Genomic DNA, 24,739 nt, shown 5'->3' with positions numbered 1-24,739 from the left:
AGAGTGGCCCCCGCTTGCCACAACTAGAGAAAGCCCTCGCACAGAAACGAAGACCCAACACAGCCAAAAATAAATAAATGAATAAATAAATTTATAAAAAAAAAAAAAAAAAAGAACTAGCTTTCAGTTTCATTGATCTCTTCTCCCCTCCCCCATTTTTCTTTTTTCTAATTTATTGATTTCTACTCTGATTTTTCTTTCTGCTTACTTTGGGTTTAATTTGCATTTCTTTTTCTAGTTTCTTAAGGTAGATGCTCAGGTCATTAATTTGAGGCCTTTTTTCTTTTCTAATGAAGGCATGTAATGCTATGTTTCCCAGTAAGCACTGTTTTAGTGGCCCTACGCAGATTTTAATACGATGCGTTTGCATTTTCATTGAGTTCAAATACTTTCTAATTTTCCTTTGATTTCTTCTTGACCCTTGGGTTATTTATAAATATGTTATAAATTTCCAGATATGTGAGAATGTTCTGAAGATATTTCTATTACTGATTTATAACTTACTTCCACAGAATATACTTGAATTCTTTTAAGTTTATTGAGATTTGTTTTATGGCCCAAGTTTTGATCTGTCTTGGCAAATGTTGTTGGGTGGAACGTTTTGAGTGTAAATTAGGTCCAGTTGGTTGATGGTGTTATCAAGTCTTCTGTGTTATTACTGATTTTCTGTCTATTGTTTAATCAGTTATTGAGAGAGGGGTTTGAAATCTCTGACTGTAATTGTGGACTTGTTTGTTTTTTCTTGCAATTCTATCACTCTATGCTTCATGTATTTTGAAGGTCTGGTATTAGGTGCATAAACATGTGGGATTGTTAGGTCATCTTGAGGCACTGACCATTTTATCACTATGAAAATATCTTTCTACCTGGTAATATTTCTTTGCTCTAAAATTTATTTTTGTCTGATATTAATATAGCCATTCTAGCTTCTGATTAGTGTTGGCATATCTTTTCATCTTTAATTTTTAACCTATTTGTGTCTTTATATTTAAAATACTTTTCTTGTAGGTAGCATAGATTTTGGGCTTTTCTATTCACTCTGATTCTCTCTTTAGTTGGAGTCTGTAGGTGATTTATAGTTAATGTGATTACTGATATGGTTAAGTTTAAGTCTATCATCTTGCTGTTTGTTTTTTATTTGTCCCATCTCTCCTTTGTTCCATTTTCTTTTTCTGTCTTCTTTGTGATTAGTCAAGTAGTTTTCATTATTCTGTGTTTATTTTTTATTTCCTTTGTTGACTAATTCACTATAACTCTGCTATTTCAGTGATTGCTTTAGGGCTTACAGAGTACATCTTTAGCTTATGACATTTACATTCAAGAGTTGTTATACTACTTTACATAAGGAATAAGAACCTAGAACAGTATACTGTCACTTCTCTTCTCCTGGCTTTTGTGCTTTTTTTTGTTATTTTACTTTTGCATATATTACAAACCACACAAAAAACATGTATTCATTTATCTGCTTGTTTATGTTTTAAAGAAGGGGATTTGATTAACAAGAAAAATATATTTATCCACATAGCTACTGTTTTCGGTGGCATTCATTTCTGTGTGTAGATCCAGATTTCCTTCTAGTGTAATTTATTCTGCCTGAAAGACTTACTTTAACATTTTTTGTAGTGTAGGTCTGATAGTAATTATTTTAGCTTTTATATGTCTTAAAAAGTCTGTATTTTACCTTCTTTTTTGAATATATTTTCTCTGGGTATAGAATTGTAGGTGAACAGTATTTTTGTTTTGTTTTGTTTTCATTACTTTAAAGATGTTGCTCCAAAGAGGAAGGAGGAAACTTTGGGAGGTGATGGATATGTTTGTGACTTGATGGTGATAGTTTCATGAGTGTATACTTATTCTCAACTTATCAAGTTATATATATTAAATATGTATAGCTTCTTATATGTAAATCATACCTCAATAAAGTGGAAAAAAAAGTATTGCTCCATTGTTTTCAGTCTTCATTGTTTCTAAAAAGGAATCTGCGGTTTAATGTTTATTCCTCTGGCTGATTTTCAGATTTTCTGTGTATTACTGATTTTGCATAATTTGATTACAACGTGCCTGTATCTAGTTTTCTTTGTGATTCTTGCTTTCATTTTGGAGTTCATTGGTTCGTTGGTGTTTATATCTATGGGTTTATAGTATTAATCAAATTTGGAAAAACTTCTGCAATTATTTTTTCAAAAAAGATTTTTTTTCTGTTTCTTTTTTCCATCAACTGTTTCAGGTACTTCAGTTATACATATACTAGACCACTTGAAATTTCCTTGCAGCTCGTTGATGCTTTGTTAAATTTTTTCTCAGTCCCTCCTCCCCCTTTTTTGTATTTTGTTTTATATAGTTTTTATTGCTGTAACTTCAAGTTCATTATTCCTCTGCAATGTGTAATCTGTCCTTATCCAATTCAGTGTATATTTCATCTCAGACATTGTAGTTTTCATCTCTAGAAGTTCAATTTGGATCTTTTTCATGTTTTTGATGTCTTCTCTTAGCAAGTTCTAACTTTTCTCTAGTGTCCTGAACATATGGAATTGAGTTATAGTAATGTTTTAATGTCTTTCTCTTTTAATGTTATTATTTGTGTCATTTTGGGTCATATTTAATTGAGTGATTTTCCTCCTCATTATGAGTCATATTTTTCTGATTGTTAGCATGTCTGTTAGGTTTTTTTTTGTTTTTGTTTTTAAGCCAGATGTCAGATATTGTGAATTTTATCTTTTTAGGTGCTAGATATTTCTGTATTCCTATAAAATGTTCTTGAGTTTTATCCTGTAAGGCACTTATGTGGAGACAATTTAATACTTTTGGGTCTTGCTTTTAAACTTTGTTAGATGGGAGCAACACAGCATTTATTTATTTATTTATTTATGTTTTGATTGGCATATAGTTGATTTACAAAGTTGTATTAGTTTCTGGTGTACAGCAAAGTGATTCAGTTAATGTATATATATATATTTTTTTTTTTCTTATTCTTTTCCATTATGGTTTATTACAAGATATTGAATATAGTTCCCTGTGCTCTGCAGTAGGACCTTGTTTATCAGCACAGCATTTGATGTGAAACTAATTTTGCCCCACTGCTGAGGTAAGACAATTCTCAGTACTCTACCTAGAGCTTTGTGAATTATGAAGTTTCCCACACTGATGGGAGCAGCTCTGTGTGAGTGCAGATTGTTTCTTCTAATAATTTCAGGTGGTTTTTCTCTGGCCTTAAGTAGTTTACTGACGCGCGTGCATTGATCAGTACTCTGCTGAATACTCGGGGATGTCTGCAGATCTCTTCAGTTCTATCGGTGTACTTTTCTCTGTCTGGTACTCTGTCTTGGCCTTGCCCAGTTCCCAGCTCTGCGTCCTCAACTCAGGGAGACCACTGAGCATCTAATGGGTTTTCTCTCCTTTGTCACAGCAGGGAACTCTCTCAAGACAATAATCTAGGGCAATAGTATGACTTATCTCATTTGTTTATTTTCACTCAGCAGTCACCATCCTTCATTACCTGATGAAAACCATTGTTTGGCCTTTTTTTTTCCCTTGCGGGAAGGTAAATCCAGTCTCTTGTTACTCCATCTTAGCTGGAAGCATTAGCTGTTACAGGTTTTTTTTCCCGCTCTCTCTTTTTTTTTTTCCCCTTGACCCCACTGCACTGTGCTGGATCTTAGTTCCCTGACTAGGGATCGAACCTGTGTCCCCTACAGTGGAAGCACAGAGTCTTAACCACTGGACCGCCAGGGAAGTTCCTTTTCCTCTGTTTTTGGTGGGATTCTTGGCTGGAAGTGTAAGCTGTTACAGGGTTCTTTTCCTCTCCAGTTTTGGTGGGATTCATACCTCTTCTCATACCTCTTCTATATGCATCTCTTCCCCCCCCCCTTCAAGATCAGGCTGACTGTTTTACCTTGTTCCAAATTTGTTTCCTTTGTTGTTACAAACTTTGAGATCGTCTTTTTTCTTCCAGAGTTTTTTTTTTGGGGGGGGTGGTACGCGGGCCTCTCACTATTGTGGCCTCTCCCGTTGCGGAGCACAGGCTCTGGACACGCAGGCTCAGCGGCCACGGCTCATGGGCCTAGCCGCTCCGCAGCACGTGGGATCTTCCCGGACCGAGGCACGAACCCGTGTCCCCTGCATCAGTAGGCGCACTTTCAACCACAGCGCCACCAGGGAAGCCCGTCTTCCAGAGTTTTTGTTAATAAATATTTCTTTCTCGTTGATCTGTATTCTCTTCTGTACCTTCTGAGAGGTGACATAGTTAGCAAGACATTCAAGAATTTTATGAAATGCTAAGTATTTAGAGAATTCCAGTAGATATTTGGGTAGCTGAAGGTAATCATCACATTTATAGAGTGGGTTATAGCAGTTTGTAATTTATATTAAAGTTTCTTTTTTCCCTGTTCCATTGGTAGTCTCTACAACAACAGCATTCCTTCACCTGTCCCTGCCACCACCCCGCCCCCCACCAATCTTTTTTGGGGGGGGCGGCAGAGACACTTATTAATAGGTTGTGCTTTTCCCTCAAATCTTCTATTTGATCTATCCTTCTCTTTCTTCTCAAGACCTGTCCTTCCATTGTTGAATTCATGTCATGACTTGCATCTGACAGTATCCCTCTGTTATCCTTGAGATATGGTTTAAATTCTGTTTAAGACTTCACATTTTGTGGGTTTTTTTTTTGTTTTGTTTTTTTTTTTTTTTTTTGCGGTACATGAGCCTCTCACTGTTGTGGCCTCTCCCGTTGCTGAGCACAGGCTCCGGACGTGCAGGCTCAGCGGCCATGGCTCACGGGCCCAGCCGCTCCGCGGCATGTGGGATCTTCCCAGACCGGCACACGAACCCATGTCCCCTGCATCGGCAGGCAGACTCTCAACCACTGCGCCACCAGGGAAGCCCAACATTTTGTGTTTATCACCAGTAATTTTTAGCATTTTGGTTGTGAAACAAAACTTATATACAGAAAATCACACTTACATAACTTAATAACTCATAAGGCAAATGTCCTTGTAACCACCACGGTGGTCAAGAAATAGACCTTTGCAGGTACTCCTCTTCCCCTAAGTAACTACTATCCTAACTTTTATAGAACTTACTTTCTTTCATTTCTTTATTACTATTAGCATTTTTTTAAACACTGCTATCCTGGTTTTTTTTTTTTTGTCCTCCTTCTCTGTCCTCCACTTAGTATTACCAAGTACTTCTTCCAGTTTTGTTTTTCTCAGTCAGTTGCACCTTTGTCTTTCATGGTATTTGATATCTTATTTTTCCTTGAATCACGTTTGAATTTAAATTCCTTGTATCAAACACAATACTTCTTGATTTCAAAAGATTGGATATACAGGAATCATCAAAAAACAAAACAAAACAAAAAACACACCAAACCGCCCAAATCCTGATTTTTGATAACAACTGTATGTTCTGTTGTGTACAGTTTTCATACTGAGCTTTCTCTGCCATATGAACGGGAAGATAAAATGAAAACACATTTTTGTTTCCATTAGAGATATACTCCAGATATGTTTTTGCTGTGTAATTTGTTTCCTTGTAAAGTATCACAAATTAATAAGTTGTTAGGGTTGGAGAATTTGACATAGACTTTTAGTAATATCTCGGGTATATATGCTAGAGAATTGTTTAGACTGTTTTATGTTTACATTTAGTGCCTTTGTATCCCTAAGGTAACAATCATGGGAAGTCTTCACTGACTATACATTGTCTTGCTATTCGGGATGTTTGGTGCTGATAACTCGCAGAGTCTGGATTGTTTGCAAAAGGAGTCTCAAACAAGTTGTACATCTCTAGTAGTATAGACTTTCATTTCAGTCTTTTTCTTCTCATAGCTTTCCATTTGCCAGCTTCCTGACATTAGTTTTCATTGCCCTTGACCTCCTTGGAATATAAGTTTTTTCTTGTCTGTCTTTCTGACTTACATATTATTTTCCTGTTATGCCTATGAACTCTTCGTCTCCCCTCAAATCTTAGGTAGTGGAAAGAAAGAGGCATTACTGATGCCCTTTCTTTGCTTCCTGTAGCACAGAGGACCTACTCATGTAGCTAATTGGTGACTGCTTTAGATTGGAATATGAGCACATAGGATACTGGAACAATGTTGTCAGTTCCACATATGCTAAGCCTTAAGTTGATGGCCTTTTACGTTATGTACTGCTCGGGCAAATAAAACTTATCAGAGCAGACCTGAGTCTGAACCCCAAAGTAATGGGAGAACCTTGATCAAATCACTTAACTTCTTTGCATTTTTTTGCTCAATTACAAAGTGGGAGTGATATCACATATCTGAGTTGTGAGGATCAAATGATAATGTAGAAATGCTTTGCAGAGTAATGCATTATAGAAATATTACATGGCCAGTAATAGCATTTGAACCTTTCTTTTTATTTTGCATTAGAGATTATGAACAAAACCAGAGTAAGGAAGTTGGAAGCCTGTTTTACTGGAAGTATTATCTTAGATGAAATTCCTGATATAATTGTTCGCTGTAGCAAAATAATTTTTCATTTCAAACAAGCGTGGAGATAGCTTTTCAAGTATTAATCGTTACCATTGATAAATGTAAGAAGCAGAATGTCCTGTGGAAGAATGGTACTCCTTAGGAATCAATTCACTGTAGAGTTTAATGAAGAAATATTATCTTCATGCTATTGTTATAAGATCAAATTGGTTTTTTTTTTTTGTTTTTTTTTTTTTGGCCTGTGGGAATAGGGATCGAACCCGGGCCCTGGCGGTGAAAGTGTAGAGTCCTAACCACTGGACTGCCAAGGAATTCCCTGAGATCAAATTTTTAATTGGATTTCTGTTTCTATATTTTGAGCTGTTTCAAGTAGTTGATACAATTGTATTTTATTATATACATGTATCCACAGGCTGTGGTGATGAACATATATATGCTATGAATAAAAAAATAAGTAAAATCATTCCCTATAATATTAAAATGAATTATTCAAACCAAGATGCTATAAAAGGGACTAAGCTTTTTCTGTGGAATGTTTAGGAGTTCAGATGGGGGAGAAATTAAGGATTTTTGTTGAAAGGCCAAATTGTTAAATAGTTAGCTGCTGTATTGATTTATAAATTAAAGGCATTTAAAAATTGTTTTTAGGGAATTCCCTGGCGGTCCAGTGGTTAGGACGTCTTGCTTTCACTGCTGAGGGCCTGGGTTCAGTTCCCGGTTGGGGAACTGAGATCCTGCAAGCTGCGTGGTGCAGCCTAAAAAAAAAAAATTGTTTTTAGTCCTTTAAGCAGCATTATTTTGTACATCTAAGCAATTTCAGAAACCACTTTCCTCTAAGGAAGCCATGTAGAATTTTTCTGGTAGTTTCCTGAGACAGTTGAGATTTAATGGGTGAAGATGCCAGGAAATATGAAATCCACTCCTTCCTTTGATGTAAAGTCACTGAACAGGTCTGTGTCTCAGTTTATTTTTCTGTAAAATGGACATAGAGGTAATGAGATCTATTCTGACTCATTCAGTTTGGCTGTGAGGATTTAATGAAATCAGAGTGCTTTGAAAACAAAGTGCTATTCAGTTAAAACTTATTATCTTATATTTGGAATAAATTATGTACTAATACAGATTGTGTGTGTATGTACCTGTGCGCCTTTAAGTCTTATAAGACTTCATAAGGTTTAGTAGCACATGAAGGTAAATTTATAGATTTTATTCCTTCTGCAGAATTAATTTGTATTGAGCGGGTAATATCTCAAGGGTGTAATATTGTAAGAGCATGTAATATCACACTCTTCAAATCAAAAAGCTGAACATGACCGCTTTCTAAAGACAGTACAAGTCTGGGTTTGGGATTGTGGAATTTTGGGCATGTAATTTGTCCCTCAAAAAGTGCTAAAAAGTTAAGAACACAGAACGTGAGATGAGTGCAGTTTTGACTTTTTGTGAGGTACCTGGTACTTTAATACTTTTTAAGATATTTTCCCACCTAAATTACTTCGGAAGCTCAACTTTTTCTTAAATGAAAAAGAGAATAAGGCAACACTTCACTAACGTATGTATGGGGAAGGAAGAGCTGCTTAATGTGCTTCAGTTACCTGAAGTATTTCATTTTCTTTAGGGTTCATTTATTTCATAAAGACTCTGGAATCTCTTTAGTATTAATAGTACCACAGAATCTTTGATTGTACTATTAATGATACCAAGCTTTTCTTGGCAAATGAGTGTCCCTTTTTCAGCTATAGAGCTCTTGATTGTTCTCATAGCTGAGTATTAGGTGACAATATGCTAAAGTGAAGTTTCTGGATATCTTTTGTCAAAAAAGCTTGAGATTTTAAGGGATTTTATTTTTCCCATAGCCTTTTCATACTTCTGTTTTGTGGCCCCTGTTTTATACATTGATAAACGAAAGTCCAGAAAGGTTATAGTTTATACTTCTGGAATTCCCTCTTTTTACTTTACTCATTAAAATTAATTTTTAATTATTGAAGTAATATATAACTTTATACTTTGAAATTTTCAAATAAGTTCAGCATTAACATAGAAAGTTACAGTTCCTCTTTCAACCTTTCCCCATCCCATTATCTTTTTCAGAAGTAGCCTTTGTTAACATTAAAGTGTGTCCTTCCAGAGCTTGTTCTCTGTATTTTACACAGATATAGAGAAACTTTTAAAAGTATAAGTGTCATCATATTATGTATAATTGGAAGATTTTTCCATATATGTCTCTGTTTAATCTACCTCTTAACTTCTGAATAGTATTCTCCATAGAATGAATATCACAGAATATATTTTACAATTTTCCTCTTTGTAATCATTTAGATTCATACCTTCCTTTTCCTCCTTTCCTACTCTACCACCCACCATGTTATAAATAATACTATTGTGAATATTCTTATGCATATCTTTGTGCACATGAGTGAATAAATCTGATTTTTCATTTCTATACAAACAGTATAGAATTGTTTCTCACCACTCCCCAACTCATGCTGTCCCCAGTCTTTGCCTTCTGCTTAATGCTAGTCTTGTGTTTAACAACTATTGAAGGCCATCTTGGGTTTTTGAGATCAAAACTTCTCTGGTGATCTTGATTACTGGAAGGACTCTTTCTTGACATGATGTAAGTCTATATCACAAGTGATTAACATAACAGGAGAGGCAGTAAAAGTAATGTGGGAGCTTTGTAGTGCAGTGGCTAAGAGAACAGTTCTCTGGTGTCAGACTGCCCAGGTTTCATACTCCACACCACCCCTTACCATTTGTATCGTTCTCTTTCAATTTTCTTGTTTACACAGATGGGCTCCTCATCCTAATGATATAGTTATAATGATATAGTTATAGAACCTATGGTCTTGGGTTATTGTAAGGATTAAACTATAACGTGGAATTCTTAGTGCATAAGTGTTCCACAAATGTCAACTGGGGGGCGATAGTGATGACCTGTGTTGCTTGTCCTGCGTTCTTGGTCCCCATGCTATTCTGAATAGAGATGTGATTGTGTTAATAAAAGGTTTACATAAATAGAAAGTACACTGTATTCCAAACTTATGTCAAAATTACATAAGTTTGTAATGTCTGGAAGTGACTACTTTATTTCCCTTTTACTTATTTTCATAATGAAAAAAAATTTTTAAGTTTGAAATTGGTCCCAGGAGTAGAATCTTTTTTTTTAATGTTTATTGTATATGTTACAAATATTTCTTCCCCATTTGTTCTATATATATATATATATATATATATATGTGTGTGTGTGTATATATATATATTTGTTGTTGTTGTTGTTTTATCCTTTGACCATGCCACACAGCATGTGGGATCCTAGTTCCCCAACCAGGGATTGAACCTGTGCCCCCTGTGTTGGCAGCGTGGAGTCTTAACCACTGGACCACCAGGGAAGCTCCCTAGAATCTTAATATGTAACATTATGCCTTTAGAGCATAAGGCTTAACTTTATAAACGTTTCAGTTTACTCAGGAATTTACTTAAGTCTCCCTGTATTCCCATAGGACACTGTTCAGGGGCCATGTCTTAGTCATATTCTTATACCTACAGTCTTACATGCTTTTACATATAGAAGCACTCAGTGTTTGTGAGCTTGAACTAGTTTAAACTAGTTTTTCCAAGAAGTCCTCATCATTACTTTTTAATAGTCCCATCTTATTTTCTATGCCACTGTGCTACAAAAGCACACCAAAATAAACTTATGTGCTGTTATGAAATAGTTAGAAATCATTAATTTTTCATTATATTTCATCTGTTCTTATTTTTGGATATTTTCAGTTTGAACCCAATACTTTGCTTAATGTTTGTTAAAAATATATGTTAAGTGGAATTTGCATATAGGGTCACATAACAATTAGCCTGACATCTTTGTTTAAGGAGAAGATCAAGATCATGATTATCACTAAACCAAAAAACTTGCATGCATAACAAAGCAAATTTCCTTCTAGTCTATCTTTGTTTGAAGTGCTTTTAAGTCTGAGTAGTATTTTTAAGATAATACATTTTTATATGAAATAACCAGAAACTTGGTTCAGGCATTATAGGAAAACATCTCTTAAGTTTTTTTAAAACGTTGAAATAGTATTGAATAAAAATGGTGTGATTTAATCTTATTTTTGCCATTCCAGATTATATATGAACAGGAAGGGGTGTATATTCATTCATCTTTTGGAAAGACCAGTGACCAAGACAGCTTGATTTCAGGAATATTACGTGTTTTAGAAAAGGTATGTTTCTAGTAAAAGACTTCATTTAATAATTGTTTATGTTTAAATAAAATATAATTTTTATTTGTTTAAATAATTTAATAATTAATAATTGGGGCATTATCAGCAGGCTTGAATTTCACATGTAAGATAAAATTATGTAATTGAGCAATGGTTGTAAATTTAACATGGAAGTGGTGTTAGAAATAAAATGCTTTAGATAAGCCAGTAAAATGGTATGGAATATTTTAAAACTTATGTAAAAGTTGCAGTAATATAATTTTTTTATAATGAAAGGCAGAGTTTAGAAATCTATATACATTGTTGTCAAATAGTGGTTTACATATGATATTCCATATTTAATGTGCTGATACATTTAAGGGGTTAAAAATTTCATTTTCAGCTCAGGGAATTAAGTATAGGTGACTAAAAATATAAGATATTGCTGAATAGTAAATATGGTTAATAATTTCTTTTTCTAGGATGCTGAAGTAATAGTGGACTGGAGACCATTGGATGATGCATTAGATTCTTCTAGTATTCTGTATGCTGGAAAGGTATTTAAGAAAAAAATGCATGGCTGAAGGAATGCCATTTTTTTTAATAAAAGCTTTATTGAGATATAATTCATATACCATAAAATTCACTCTTCTAAAGTATATAATTCAGTGTTTTTAGTATGTTTACAGAGTTGTGCAACCATCACCAATATCTGACTTTTGAACATTTCCATTACTTCCAGAAAAGAAACTATACCTCTTAGCAGTCACCCCCCATTCCCACTTAACTCCAGTCCTCTGCACCCATTAATTTACTGTCTGTCTCTGAGGATTTGTCTGTTGTGGACATTTTATCTGTGGAATCATATAATATGTAGTCTTTTGTGACTGGCTTCTTTCACTTAGCATAATGTTTTCAAGGTTCATCCATGTTGTAGCACCTGTCAGTACTTTTGTTTCTTTCCTTTTTTTCTGAGTAATATTGCATTTATGGATATATACCACATTTTGTTTATTCGTTCATCGGTTGATGGACATTTAGGTTGTTTTCATTTTTAGGCTTATGTAAATAATGCTGCTGTGAACGTTCATACTCAAGTTTCTGTGTGGATACATTTTCCCTTGAAAACCCAGGAATGGAATAGTTGGATTAACTTATGTTTAACGTTTGTATTGTGTTGACATCTCACTATGGAAGGTAGAGATTTAGCTCTATCTTATCTCTAATTCACCTTGAAACTATGGCCCAGTTGTCCACATTTCTTCTCAAAATATTTAATCACATAGATGATCTTCCAATGTCATCTTCTTAGAAACGTTTCTTCCAGAGCCTTCTTACAAGTTCCTTCTGAACTGGTTGCTCTTTTGGCTTGCTGTGCAGCAATTATCCTGGGGATTCTTGCCTCTTTCCCATATTTTAATCCCCATTTCCTGTATCCTCTGCTATCTTATATTTTGGTTTACTCCCTAGTTTTGGTGCACCTCCAGTGCTTCCTGAGAAAAAGGGTGTATGAGAGCAAAAACATTTCTGCTTTCAGACTTTTCTATCCTTATTCTGAATTGGTAGCTGGCTGGCGTAGAATTACAGTTTGAAAATAATTTTCCCCTCGTAGTTTTGAAAGTTATTGTCTCAGGTTTGACTAATTTCCTTTATTGATGTTAAGTCTGCTGCATTCTAATTCCTGATCCTTGCTATGTTTTTTTCCTCTTTAGAAGCTTTTAGAATTGCCTTTTTGTTTCTAGTGTTGTAGATGTTCTGGAAATGTTGTGCCCTTGTGGTCTTTTTTATCCACTGTGTTGGGTACTTGATAGGCTTTTTTTTAACGTGAAAACTTGTATCCTTTAGTTTTTAGGAAATATTCTTGAATTATTTTAGTGATGATTTCTTCTTCATCTCCATTTTCTATTTTCTTTCTTTCTGGAACTCTACATGCTTTGGACTGGTCCTGTAATATTTTAATACTTTACTATTTTCTAATTCTTTGTGTATGTGTGTATTATTTTCTAGGAAATTTCTTCAGTTTTATCTTCCAGTTCTTCTATTGCCTTTTTCATTTTTGCTGTTTTTTAGATTTCTAATACATTTTGTTAATGTGTCCCCTTTCCCCTCTTTTAAAAAATAGCATCCTGTTCTTCATGGATGTACTATTCTTCCTTATTTCTGAGGAGTTGAAGGATAGTTTTTTAGATGTTTTCATCTCTGTATATAGTCCACCTCCTCTAATTGACTTTTTTTTTCGTATTTCATTTGGACTTTATCTTTTATGTAAACACTTGCCTTTGACATTTGGTGAGCTTTGTATTGTGGTGCTCATATTTAACAGCAAACACAAAAAACTGATTATACTCTCTATGTATGGGTAGGTTTGTTAATAGTTGGGACTTAGGGTGACTTGGCTAGGCTGTTTTCCTTGGGGAATCCCCGATATTGAAACCTGGGTCTTTTTTTGTGGGCTAGTCATTTGTCAGAGAAGAATCTACAGATTCCTGCCTGGAGAGGGAAAGCTGGATTCCACTGTTCTGGGAACTGAGTGGAGGAAGAGAGCTGGGAGTCTTGCCAACTTATTATATAGATGAACTTTCAGTTAATTCTCCTGTTTTCAGTGTATTATCTCTTTGCTCAGTGTCCCTGGTTTCTCCTAATCCACAGATAATCTGTTTTACCTTTTACAATGAATAAACCTTCAGTCTTCTCGACTTTTGTTAGTAGTCCTGTTTTCAGCTTAACCTTTATCCCAGTTTCCAGAAGTACCTGATTTACTAGTTCCAAGCCTTTGTGTGGGGTGGGGTTCTGTAAATGCTGCTTCCTTTCCCTACTTTTGATGGGAAAGTTGGTAGTGATGGTGGTAAGGGTTGCATTTTTTTAAATTGGGCAAACGAGGAGGGCTCCCTGAAAAATGACATCAGAGGAAGGACTTGGAGGAAAAAACACTACACTTTATAACTTCATTCATTCAGCTTTTCCCCCTATTCTTCAGTCTGTTTCTATTTCTTATTAATTTCTTTTGTTTATAATATATTCCTGTTCCTATAAATCTTCCTTTTTCCTTTTTTTTTTTTGCGGTACGTGGACCTCTCACTGTTGTGGCCTCTCCCGTTGCGGAGCACAGGCTCCGGACGTGCAGGCTCAGTGGCCATGGCTCACGGGACCAGCAGCTCCATGGCATGTGGGATCTTCCCGGACCGGGGCACGAGCCCGCGTCCCCTGCATCGGCAGGCGGACTCTCAACCACTGTGCCACCAGGGAAGCCCCCTTTTTCCATTTTTAAAAAGAATTACACACTAGCAATACACGAATACATTCTTGTTGTAAAAATTCAAATAATAGAAAGTTGAAGTCCTGCTTGACTAGAATCCTGTCCCTAATCTGTCCCTGTTTAATGTATATCTTTCCAGACTTTTATTGGTACACATTTCCTATCATATCTATCTATCCATCCATCCATCCATTCATTCATTCATTCATCCCTGGTTTTCTCTAGTATGTTTCTAATTACATATGTTCCATGTAGTTGTTATACTGCATACATTGTTTCTTAACTTCGTTTTATTTACTATTACATATTGAACATATATACACATGAACAGATATCAGTCTTTAAACTTCTGCCTAGCATTTTATTGGCTACCTGCTAGTTTATTTACTTATTCCTTCATTGATGGATGATAAGATATATTCAGCTTTTCACTTTTACAAACAATTCTGTGATGAAAATTCTTGTATCTGCCTCTTTGTATACATGTGTATTTCTCTAAAGTAGATGAGAAGAGAGTTATTGTGAAACACATGCATATTTTGAATTTTAATAAATATGACTCAATTATACATTTGAGTCAGTACTAATTAGCACTGTCATCAACAGTGTGAGATACAGCATTTCCTCACACTGTCTTCCATATTTTTATTTTTTAATTGAATGGGCCAGAAAAATTTAAATTCATCTTTACTTGCTTTTCTTGGATTGTTTCTGAAGTTGGACATCTTCCTTTGTTTGTCACTTCATATTTCTTCTTTGATTTGCTTGTTCATACCATTTCCTTATTTTTCTCTTTTGATGTTTGTTGATTTCTCAGTACATTGGTAGGAGTTGTTTTTGTATTCTGGATGTTTTTCTGTCATCTTCCATATGTTTTGGAAACATTTTCACACAGTTTTGCTTATCTTTAACTTATGTGTGGTATCTTTTGTTGAATAGAAGTTGAACTTTTTGATTTAGTCAGATTATTACATAGCATTTTAGACTTTTGGTTTTATTCTCTTTTAAAATAGAAAGTTCTTTAGAACTGAACATGTAGATATGGTATTTGTAGCTTTTAGCTAATTTTGATTAAGAGACATGTGCAACCAATGGTGGTTTAAATAAGTAACCACCATTGGGTATGTTCCTCAAATAACCAGAAGCCTGGAGGTTTGGAGCTATTTGCAGTGTTTGTCTTTATGATTATAAGGTGGCTATTATGTTTTTAGGCAGCATAGCTGCATCAAAAGCAGGAAATAGGGAAAAAGGGATGGAGCTTTTATTAGGAAAGCAAAAGCATTTCCAAGGCCCTACTGTTGACTTATGCTTTTATTTCATTGGCAACCCTAACCGCAGGAGAATCTGGACAAGGTTTTCTTGTCTTTTTGGTCAGCTGAGCAAGGGAGAAAAGGATAGGAAATAGTGTTTGGCTTTCCCACCAGAGGTATCTGCCACAGCCTACAAACTTAATTTATATAGAAGCTGAGAAGACATTATTGATTGAAATGAAATTCTAGTCTTAGTCCCTAAATATCTTATATGTTATAATTATTTTAGGACTCCAGTTCAGTCGTGGAATGGACCCAGGCCCCAAAAGAAAGAGCTCATCGAGGACTGGAACATCTGAACAGTTACGAAGCAGAGTGGGACATGGTTAATACAATTTCATTTAAAAAGAAACCACATACCAATGGAGGTATGAATTAAATCGTTTGAAATCTTAAACTGATTTGCTACTATATAATATAAACAAAAGTGCAAAGAAAATCCTTTAATGTTTCTTAGAAGAAGGATGAGTTGGTGCTTTGATTAATATGTATAATTCCCATTTTATTTATATTCCTTTTTCATCTTTTTTTGGTTGTGACCGCATAAAAAGGCTTTAAAAATATTTGTTCTGTTTTGTAGTTATTAATGGCAGAAAATAGAAACACTTAAAAAAATTGCTTTGGCTATCTCTCATGCACATTTTTCTTAATCCAGTAGAATAAAAAAAAAAAATCATGTTATTTCATCCTAAAGCACCAGGGGGAGATGAAGTATACCACTAAACCATGACGTTCTAATTTCAGTTTACTGGTATCTTCACAGCTCATTGCAACTCCCCTTTGTATATGTTCCACATCTGTTCTCCTTTATATATACATTAAATTTATGTTTGCTGTGTGGTGACTACCTACATGTAGATGACAGAAAAGAGCCAACCTAGCAATCTGATAGAACATGTATACTACCCCAGATACGATCTAGCTAGCCCACCTGTGATGTGGCCCGCCTATTTGTGATCTCTTTAAAAAATATTAAACACTGTATAGAGTTAAAAATTTTTTTCTATTGATTTCTTTGTGTTTTATAACTAGTAGGATATTTTATCTTTCAGTGATTTTGATCTCAGTTTAGGATTTATCCACATTTACCAGATTCAAAAAGTCTAGCCTAAATTGACTAGAATATGTATTGCTACGTTTATATAGCATTGTTACTAAGTAAAATTGATTTTCATGTATGGCCTGGGGAATCATTCTCATACAGTAGTTATACTTTGTACTGTATCATTTCTTGGGAACAGTGGCAATTAAGAAATAGTAAGTCAAAAAAAAAAAATAGTAAGTCACAGACTTTCGATAACAGCCAACTCATGCATATATGTCTTTTTTTTGTTGTTTTGCATTCCCATTCTAGGGAAGGTTCTTAACCAGAACAATGCAGAAATGTTAAGGAAGGATAAAACCACAGGATTTTAGTATATTTAACATGTGAGGGATTTTTAACTTCTCTAGACTGGATCTTCAGGATTGGTTTATGTGAATTGCTATTTTTTGTTTGCCTAATATTGTTAAATCCTTGAAAATGAAAAAGGTTACAGAAATGAGCAAAAGGAGTGAGTTTTCAAAATTTCATAAAAGAAGCATTACATGTTTGAGAAGAGCATAATCTGACAATAAAGGTCTTTTTAGATTAATGGTTTTTAACTGGCTACACATTGAAATCACATGGGGAAGTTAGGCTTTTGAAAAAAGTACCAGTGCCTGGGTTTCATCCAGCAAATTAAATCATACTCTGGAGATGGAGCCTGGGCATCCCTATTTTTCTGTATTTTTCAGAAGCTTTCCTGGTTATTTTAGTGTGCAGAGTTGAGAACCTTTGTGTAGCTGTGTAGCTTAGCAAAAAACCCACAGATCTAAATACTGCTTATGTATCTTGGCATTGCATTATGCCTTGTAAAGAGCCTTTATTTAGTAATTATTAAAAGTTAAGGACACATTTCTTTTTCTTTCTTTTCTCCACTGTTTAAAAAATTTTTTGATAGCAGTAAGAAACACATTGCACAGTATGGCCCAGTGTGCATACACATGCACATATTTAACAGAACAAGGAGTTAATGAAGTACATTTACTCTGTTTCATCTCATCCCATTCCATCCCATCTTATCCTAGACTGTCTACCTCATCCAATCATATTTCATCAAAACTCCTTCTTAAAGAAGACATTTTCTAATCTTGATGTTTCAGAATTTAAATTTCTGCCATAATTTTTTACATTTTTGAAAAGTATTTTTTCAAATAAAATTTTTATTATTATAAACTTCACATTTTTTAACTTTTTACCTTTTTTGTGATTCACAGAGCAAAATGGGGACAAACCTTTAAAAAAAATTGACTATTGAAGACTTTTTAAACTTTATATTTCTTAAATATACTGCTACGTCTTTGTTTTTATATATTAGATCAAATGTTTTGAAAATATATCTTCCCAGAACAGCAGACTGCCGTGATGTTCTGGAAACTCATTCAGATAAAATGTCACGTCCTTGCTGTTAATTCTGTTCAAGACATATGGAGACTTACTGAATTGTTTTGTTTACTTTTTTGCTGTTATGGCCATTTTTCCCACGTCAGTGTGTTGGAGTTATTTTTTACATATATTGGGTAACACAGTAAGTTCATCAGAACTAATTAGCTTTATTTACCTTTGTTTAAGGAGAAAGAGGGAAATTTTGAGTTAACTGTTGGATTCTGTTAGTTTTCCTTTGTAACAACTTCTAATTCTGGTTAGCTATTATTGGTAGACCAAATTGCAGATTACTTTTCTGTTGACTTGGTTAGTAGATTATTCATTTATTTAACACATCTTTGACTACCTACTATCTGCTAGTCACTCTTCTGGCACTGGGGATATAGCTGTGAACAGAATTAAGTTCTTGTTCTCATGAAGCTTATACTCTAGAAAAGGGACTTCTGGGATTGACTTGTAATGTTTGTCTCATTGCTTATCAGAACTTTAAGTGAGGAAATGTGTGAGGAATTTTCTTTTGTATTTAATATGTAATGTGTGTCATTAACAAGGGAAAAATCTGTAAAATTTTTACATTTGAATATGTGCAAACTTCTGATATGCCTGCATATATTATTTAATATTCTTCATATGATTTTCTTGCATGACTTTTATTAAATACTTTTTGTGGAATTTAAGATAAATCGTATCTGGTTTTTCATTGCTGTTTTGCTGTGAAAATATTTTTGGTCTTTGCAGATAATCTAGTAGTATGTATCCTTTCTATGTAGTCCAGGTGCATTCACACTTAAGTGATTCATAAAATGTTGGAATTCTAGAATTGTTCTCACTTTGATATTAGTTTGTAATGGTGTTATGAGCTCTGTAATATAAATTGCAGTGAAACACGATGTGTCGTAAAGTGAGCACGTGCTACTTAATCTGGTATCAGCCTTAGATATGAGTTCACCGTCTGAACCGGTGTGGAAGTAGGCAGGGCACTGCATAGATAAGTTACTTAGCCTTTCTGGACTTTATTTCAAATGATAACTTGCTAGTGTCCATGAAAGAGTAATGGTGTCTGCATTCCTTGCCAGGTAGAGGTTTCTGTAAGCTGTAGGTTTCTGTGTCAGTTTAGGAGATTTTGTTGGAGGTGATGGAGCTGTAGTGTTCTGACTATATAGGAGGGTGACATACATGCAGGTCAGTACTGACTGATCTACCCTTTGAGTAAGTTCTATAAGCAGATATTATCTATGCAGTTTATCTTTGTGGAATTGATAGTGTTGGGATGGAATTAATAAAGATTTTCAATAACAGGATAGTATGACACTTCTTAGGAAATAACATAAGAGAAAAGGTCTTTTAAAATTTCAGAGACATGACATGCTTAAGTCTGCGTTAAAATGTTCAAGTAAAATAACATTTTTAGATTAGAAATTAAATATAAGTATTAGATAACCTTTTTCCCTTGTTCTTGAAATTTTTATTTAAATAGATAATCTTTACATTGCTTGTTATCAATTGCAATATTATTCACAAACCTAGGATTTTAAGCTTTTGTAAACAGCCCACACACACTAGGAAATCCTTTATTTTACATAGCTATAGTTTGGTTTGAACTGAGGTCTTAATTTAGTAGAAGGTTGATTTAGCAGGAAGATTGAATGTATTTATTCTCTTTGAAGCATTCACAACTTAATTACCTTTTCATCCTCAATTCCCCACTGTTCTTTGGGTTTTTGCAAATGTCTGTCTGTGTACTCACTCTAATGTTACTTTTTTTTAAAACTAATTTTTATTGGAGTATAGTTGCTTTACAGTGTTGTGTTAGTTTCTACTGTACAGCAAAGTGAATTGACTATACATATACATTATGTCCCCTTGTTTTTTGGATTTCTTTCCCATTTAGTTCACCACAGAGCACTGAGTAGAGTTCCCTGAGCTATACAGTACATTCTCATTAGTTATCTATTTTATACATAGTATCAATAGTGCATATATGTCAATCCCAATCTCTCAGTTCATCCCACACACCCCCACTTTCCCCCCTTACTTTTTATACTGGTATACTTTTACCTTCACTCAATGTAATCTAGTAAAAATAATTCCAAAAGGAAGTGAGGAATAAAGGTTGGTTTTGTTTTTGTTTTTTTTGTTTTGTTTTAAATGCCTCTCCAAATGCATCATGCCATTTGTATTTGAGGGAAGTGGAAAAGATGAATATTTATTGAATATTTACTATATACTTGGCACTGTACTCATTAGTTGACAAGTATTATCTCTTTTAATTCTTAGGATAACATTGGGAGGTAAGTATAATTATCTCCATTTTACAGATGAAGAAACTGAGGCTCAGAGAGATTCAATTATTTGCCCCAAATCATTCAGTTAGTAAGATGGTGCTGCAGTTTGAGTCTGGCCTGCTTGCTTCCAAAGCCATGATCATTTTGGGGCAAAGCTGATATTTTAAATAAGGATAGTATTTTTTTCAATTTGTATACAGTAAGATAATTATTTTAAAAACTATTCTTTTAAGAAAATGTATGTAGCCATTTCTAATACAGATGGAAGCCATGGTAATATCTGTGCTGTAGTTGTTCCCTAGGTTCAACAAATATCTGCTAGGCAGTCATGAAGAGTGCTGTCAATACCTTTTAAAAAGGTGAACAAAAATATTTTGCCCCACTTTCTTGTTTTTAAGATGCTCCAAGTCATAGAAATGGGAAAAGCAAATGGTCATTCCTGTTCAGTTTGACAGACCTGAAATCAATCAAGCAAAACAAAGAGGGTATGGGCTGGTCGTATTTGGTATTCTGTCTAAAGGATGACGTCGTTCTCCCTGCTCTGCACTTTCATCAAGGAGATAGCAAACTACTGATTGACTCTCTTGAAAAATATGTGGTATTGTGTGAGTAAGTATCAAATTATTTCCTACTTATCAAAACCGGATTGTTGTGATGGTTCCAAGGCAAACTATTTTTACTTGTCATTGGGTATCAGTGACCTATGTGCATATTAGGGCTCAAGCAGGTTTGTTTTTTCTGGAATATTGACTACTTTGGATGAGTGAATGAATAAAATTTTGCCATTTTAGTAATTTGGAACTGCAACTTATCACCTTATTAGTGTTTTAAAGAAAAGAATGGTTCAGTATTTTAATACACATTCAAATGAATGATGATACATCAATAATTTATGGATTATATATTTACCAGTTTTATCTTTTATTATGTAGTTTCTGTTAAACATAGAGTTTCATTTGTAATGTTACAAATTTAAGTCAGACAAATCTAAATAAAATTATTGTAAGTGTGGAAGTTAGGGCTTTCTCACTTTCCAGAAATCTTGTGTCTTCCATTTATTTACCCATGTGCATTTGTACACACATACTCTTTCTCGCTTTCACTCTCAGCAAATACAGTTGTGGTATCTATTAAGTTCTAAGCACTGTGCTGGTTGTTTGATATTTAGTAGTGAACAAAACAGGCATGTTCTCGGATATCTGAGAGTTTATGGTCTTGTGAAGGATGCTGACCAGTAAATAGCAATAAACTCAAGAAATAAGATGGAGGAAGTACAAGGAAGGGAGGAAGTATACTTCATTCAGACTGGGGGTTGGGTAGGGGTCAGGGAAGACTCTGGAGGAGTTAACATCTAGGTTGAGACTTGACAACTGTGTGAACGTTAGCATGAAAGGGAAGGAGATATTTAGACGGAGAGATGTTTTACATAGAGGGAGGTATGTAAAACACGACGTAATCACAGAACAGAGTAGTTCAGTATCACAGGTCTGCATAGTGGGGGAAGGGAGGGTACAAGATTTAAAGATGAAGCCAAAGAGCTGAGTTAAGGCCAGAGCATGAAGGATCTTGTAAATCCTGTTAGTAGGTTGTTCCAGTCATCTAGATGAGCTTGTAGTAGCATGAAATAGGGGAGTGACAAGAAAGAAGTGTTGGAGGAATATTTAGTGTTAGAGTTTGTGATTGATTGGATATGTGGAGGAGAAAAGAAGGGAGAACTTGAGATTTTTAGTTTGGGGAATCGTAGGGATGATTGTTAACTTCATTAATAATGTCCTCACTTTAATAGAGTAATGTCATGCCTAAATGTAGATTATATAAAGCTAGGAGTAATGCAAAAGTTGAAAGATATTGACTCTGTGTTTTTCGGCATGAAATTCTCTTCCCTTACCATGTTGACCACCTCTGGCTGGCACTAGGCATGCTGATTAGTACCTGTAATCATAAAGTCAGATCTGGTTGGTAGTATGCGGGTCTTGGATCTTGAAGTGAGAAGCTGTGAATAGGCTACCACCTACGGGGTTAAGTAGATTTCAGGAGGAGCATTTATCATGACTGGGGCATAAGGCTTGGCTGTTGAATAGCAGCTGTTAAAGACTTGGGGGTCTTAGCATCATAGCAAGCTCAGTATCAATCAGTGTTGTGATGTAACTGTTACAGAAGAGTTCATTCATTCTGAGACTGTTGATTAAAGCATAGTATCTAGAATGAAGTGGTAGTCCCTCTCTACTCTGTACTGATAAGATCATATTTTGGAGAACTCTTAGTTTTAAACACTTAGATTTAAACACTGCATTTTAGATTTTAGATGTGTTAGACTATACTACGTGGAAAAAGATGGCTAGTGTAATGAGAGGGATCAAAATGGTATCATGAAAAACGTGGGGATGTGGCGATTTAACTTGAAGGAGTTGTGGTGAACCATTAAATAAAACCCAAGCTGGGCTTCCCTGGTGGCGCAGTGGTTGAGAGTCTGCCTGCCAATGCGGGGGACATGGGTTCGTGCTCCAGTCCGGGAGGATCCCACATGCTGCGGAGCGGCTGGGCCCGTGGGCCATGGCCGCTGAGCCTGCGCGTCCGGAGCCTGTGCTCCGTCCGCAACGGGAGAGGCCACAGCAGTGAGAGGCCCGCGTACTGCAAAAAAACAAAACAAAGCAAACACCCAAGCTTCTTACTATGGTCAGTGAGGGCCTGCCCTATCTTAGCTCTGTTTATTTCTTAAACCTCATCTCATGCCATTCTCTTCTATATTCTAGCCACATGGTTTTCTTTCAGTTCCTGAAATGCCCTAAACTCTTTCTTGTCTTAGGGTCCTATATGTATTTCTTTTGTCTAGAATATTCTTCTCCCTTTCTTATCCCTGAGGTCTCAGTTTAATGTCACTTCCTCAGAAGGGCTTTTCTGGATGCTTAGTCTCCCATTTAATGTAGGTTCCCACCGCCATTCCTTTTTGCTTTCTCATTCTCTTGTTTGCTTCCTTCATGGCCCTTAACAGAATAAAATCATTGTCTGTTTATTTCTGTTAGGTTTTCCTCTAGAATATAAGCCCATAAAGGCAGGGATTGCATCTATCTTGTTTACACTTTCTCCTAAATTCCTAGCCAGAGTGCCTGGCCCATTTGTTCAGTAAATCTTAGTTGAATGAATAAATGGCATGGTACTTACCAGTTTTACAAATAATTTCAAAAGGATTGTTAAAAGAAGTAGACTAGATTTGTTTTGTATGACTCCAGAGATAAACTAGAAGGAAATAGCTCGAGGGGTAGAAATTACAAGGAATTAGCTCATGAGGTAGAGAGTTTTCTGTCCTGGATGGGTTCAAGGATAGACTGAACAATTACTTAGGTGCTTATAAGAGAATATGTACCTTAAATATGTGTTGGTGATGTTTTAATGACGTTTGTAAGTGAAACTATGTTTCCTTTTCTGTATTGGTTAGGCTTAGATATGTAGCATCATAATAATTCAGCCCAAATTAATGTTGAAGTCATCCAGTTATCATTTTTGGACAACCACAGGTCTCCCTAGTGAGGGCAGACCACTTATGACATGAATGAGAGCAGACTAGAAACCACCTTCTCTGTTGGCAGGCAGATCCAAGATATAAAGAGAGCCTGGAAGGGGTTATGCCATGCATGCACCTTACTCTTTCCTGATCTCAGCAGTCAGATGTGTCCCTGTGAAGATTTTATTTAATAGGAGTGCATATTTGCACCTGGAAATAAGAAGCCATGGGAATGGTGTTCCCCTCTCTCTACTTTTTCATTCAACAAGTATTTTTGTTTTGAGGACCCACTATGTTCTAGGCATCATACTAAGTGCTGGAAAGGAGCACTTGGTCAAAAAAGATATAGTGTCTGTCTTCATGGAGTTTGTACTATTGCAGAAAAGAAAAAGATCGCTTATACAAATAATCACAAGTTTTCAGCTGTAATAAGTACTATGAATCAGGGATATAGCACGATGAGAGCATATAATAGGATAATATGTAGGTTTGTGTGTGTGTGTGTGTGTGTTTTAGTAGTAATTGAAGCTCTGAGAGAGAATGAGATTAACTAAGAAGAGGATAAAATGGGATAGAATGTAAGCATGTGATTAATTATAGCCTTTAATGACGTGGTCAAAGAGAAGAACCTAGCAGAGGAGTCTGACTTCCTACACTCTGTTTCCTCTCTTCCCACTAGGCTTAATCACATTTATGGTCAACCAAGGATGTGGCTGTTTCTGGGAGAGGAGATAGCTGTGTAAAGTGAGCTTTAAAAGCTTCATCCTTAGTACCAGCCACTTCTCCATTGTGTATTCTCCTGTGACACTGAGGGGCCAGTTTATTCTTTGCCCCCTGAATAGTCTGAAATGTGTAAGAATAGTACATCAAATATTTTATCCCCAATTGAAGGCCCCTTTGTACACTAGGCAGAAAATAAGCATCCCCCCATTCTCTTTCCCGTCATAAATTATGCCCAACTGCATTGTGTCATATATGCTGAGTCCAGGTGGTAGAATATAGATATTCCAGATAAACAGTCACCAGTATAAAAATAAATCCCATATTTGTATAAACCATCTTCCATTATCAGATTCTTAGGGAGATGTTAAAGGTTCTTGTTTTTTATGTTCATTACTTATGATCTAAATAAATGGAATTCACAATTAAGTCCAAAGAAATGAAAAGTCCCAAATATCCCCCATTTTTTACTTTATTAGGTATCATTTCCTGTCTCTGGAGCAGTTATCCTAAGCAAAATGGTACTTCCAGAGTCATGTTCCT

At 35.2% G+C, this 24,739-nt stretch overlaps 1 protein-coding gene across 7 annotated transcripts in view; it reads left to right on the top strand.

The window, feature by feature from the left end:
- The first annotated feature begins 10,581 nt into the window (after positions 1–10,581).
- Positions 10,582–24,739, top strand: part of TBC1D15 (TBC1 domain family member 15) — a 41,696-nt gene continuing 27,538 nt past the window's right edge. For 5 of the 7 annotated variants that reach the window (XM_065888417.1, XM_065888421.1, XM_065888419.1 and 2 more), the window contains exons 1-4: positions 10,585–10,677; positions 11,139–11,213; positions 15,452–15,590; positions 20,373–20,583. In XM_065888417.1, coding sequence (XP_065744489.1) covers positions 15,545–15,590; positions 20,373–20,583 — 257 coding nt within the window. In that variant the 5' untranslated portion in view covers positions 10,585–10,677; positions 11,139–11,213; positions 15,452–15,544. Of the gene's footprint in view, positions 10,678–11,138; positions 11,214–15,451; positions 15,591–20,372; positions 20,584–24,739 lie in introns of all 7 variants that reach the window. The other 2 variants (XM_065888416.1, XM_065888420.1) reach the window with 2 other exon arrangements.

The sequence above is a fragment of the Phocoena phocoena genome, chromosome 11 (assembly GCF_963924675.1).
Source record: "Phocoena phocoena chromosome 11, mPhoPho1.1, whole genome shotgun sequence".
Taxonomy (NCBI): domain Eukaryota; kingdom Metazoa; phylum Chordata; class Mammalia; order Artiodactyla; family Phocoenidae; genus Phocoena; species Phocoena phocoena.
Note: the sequence above shows the minus strand (reverse complement) of the source record. Positions and strands in the feature narration are given on the sequence as shown.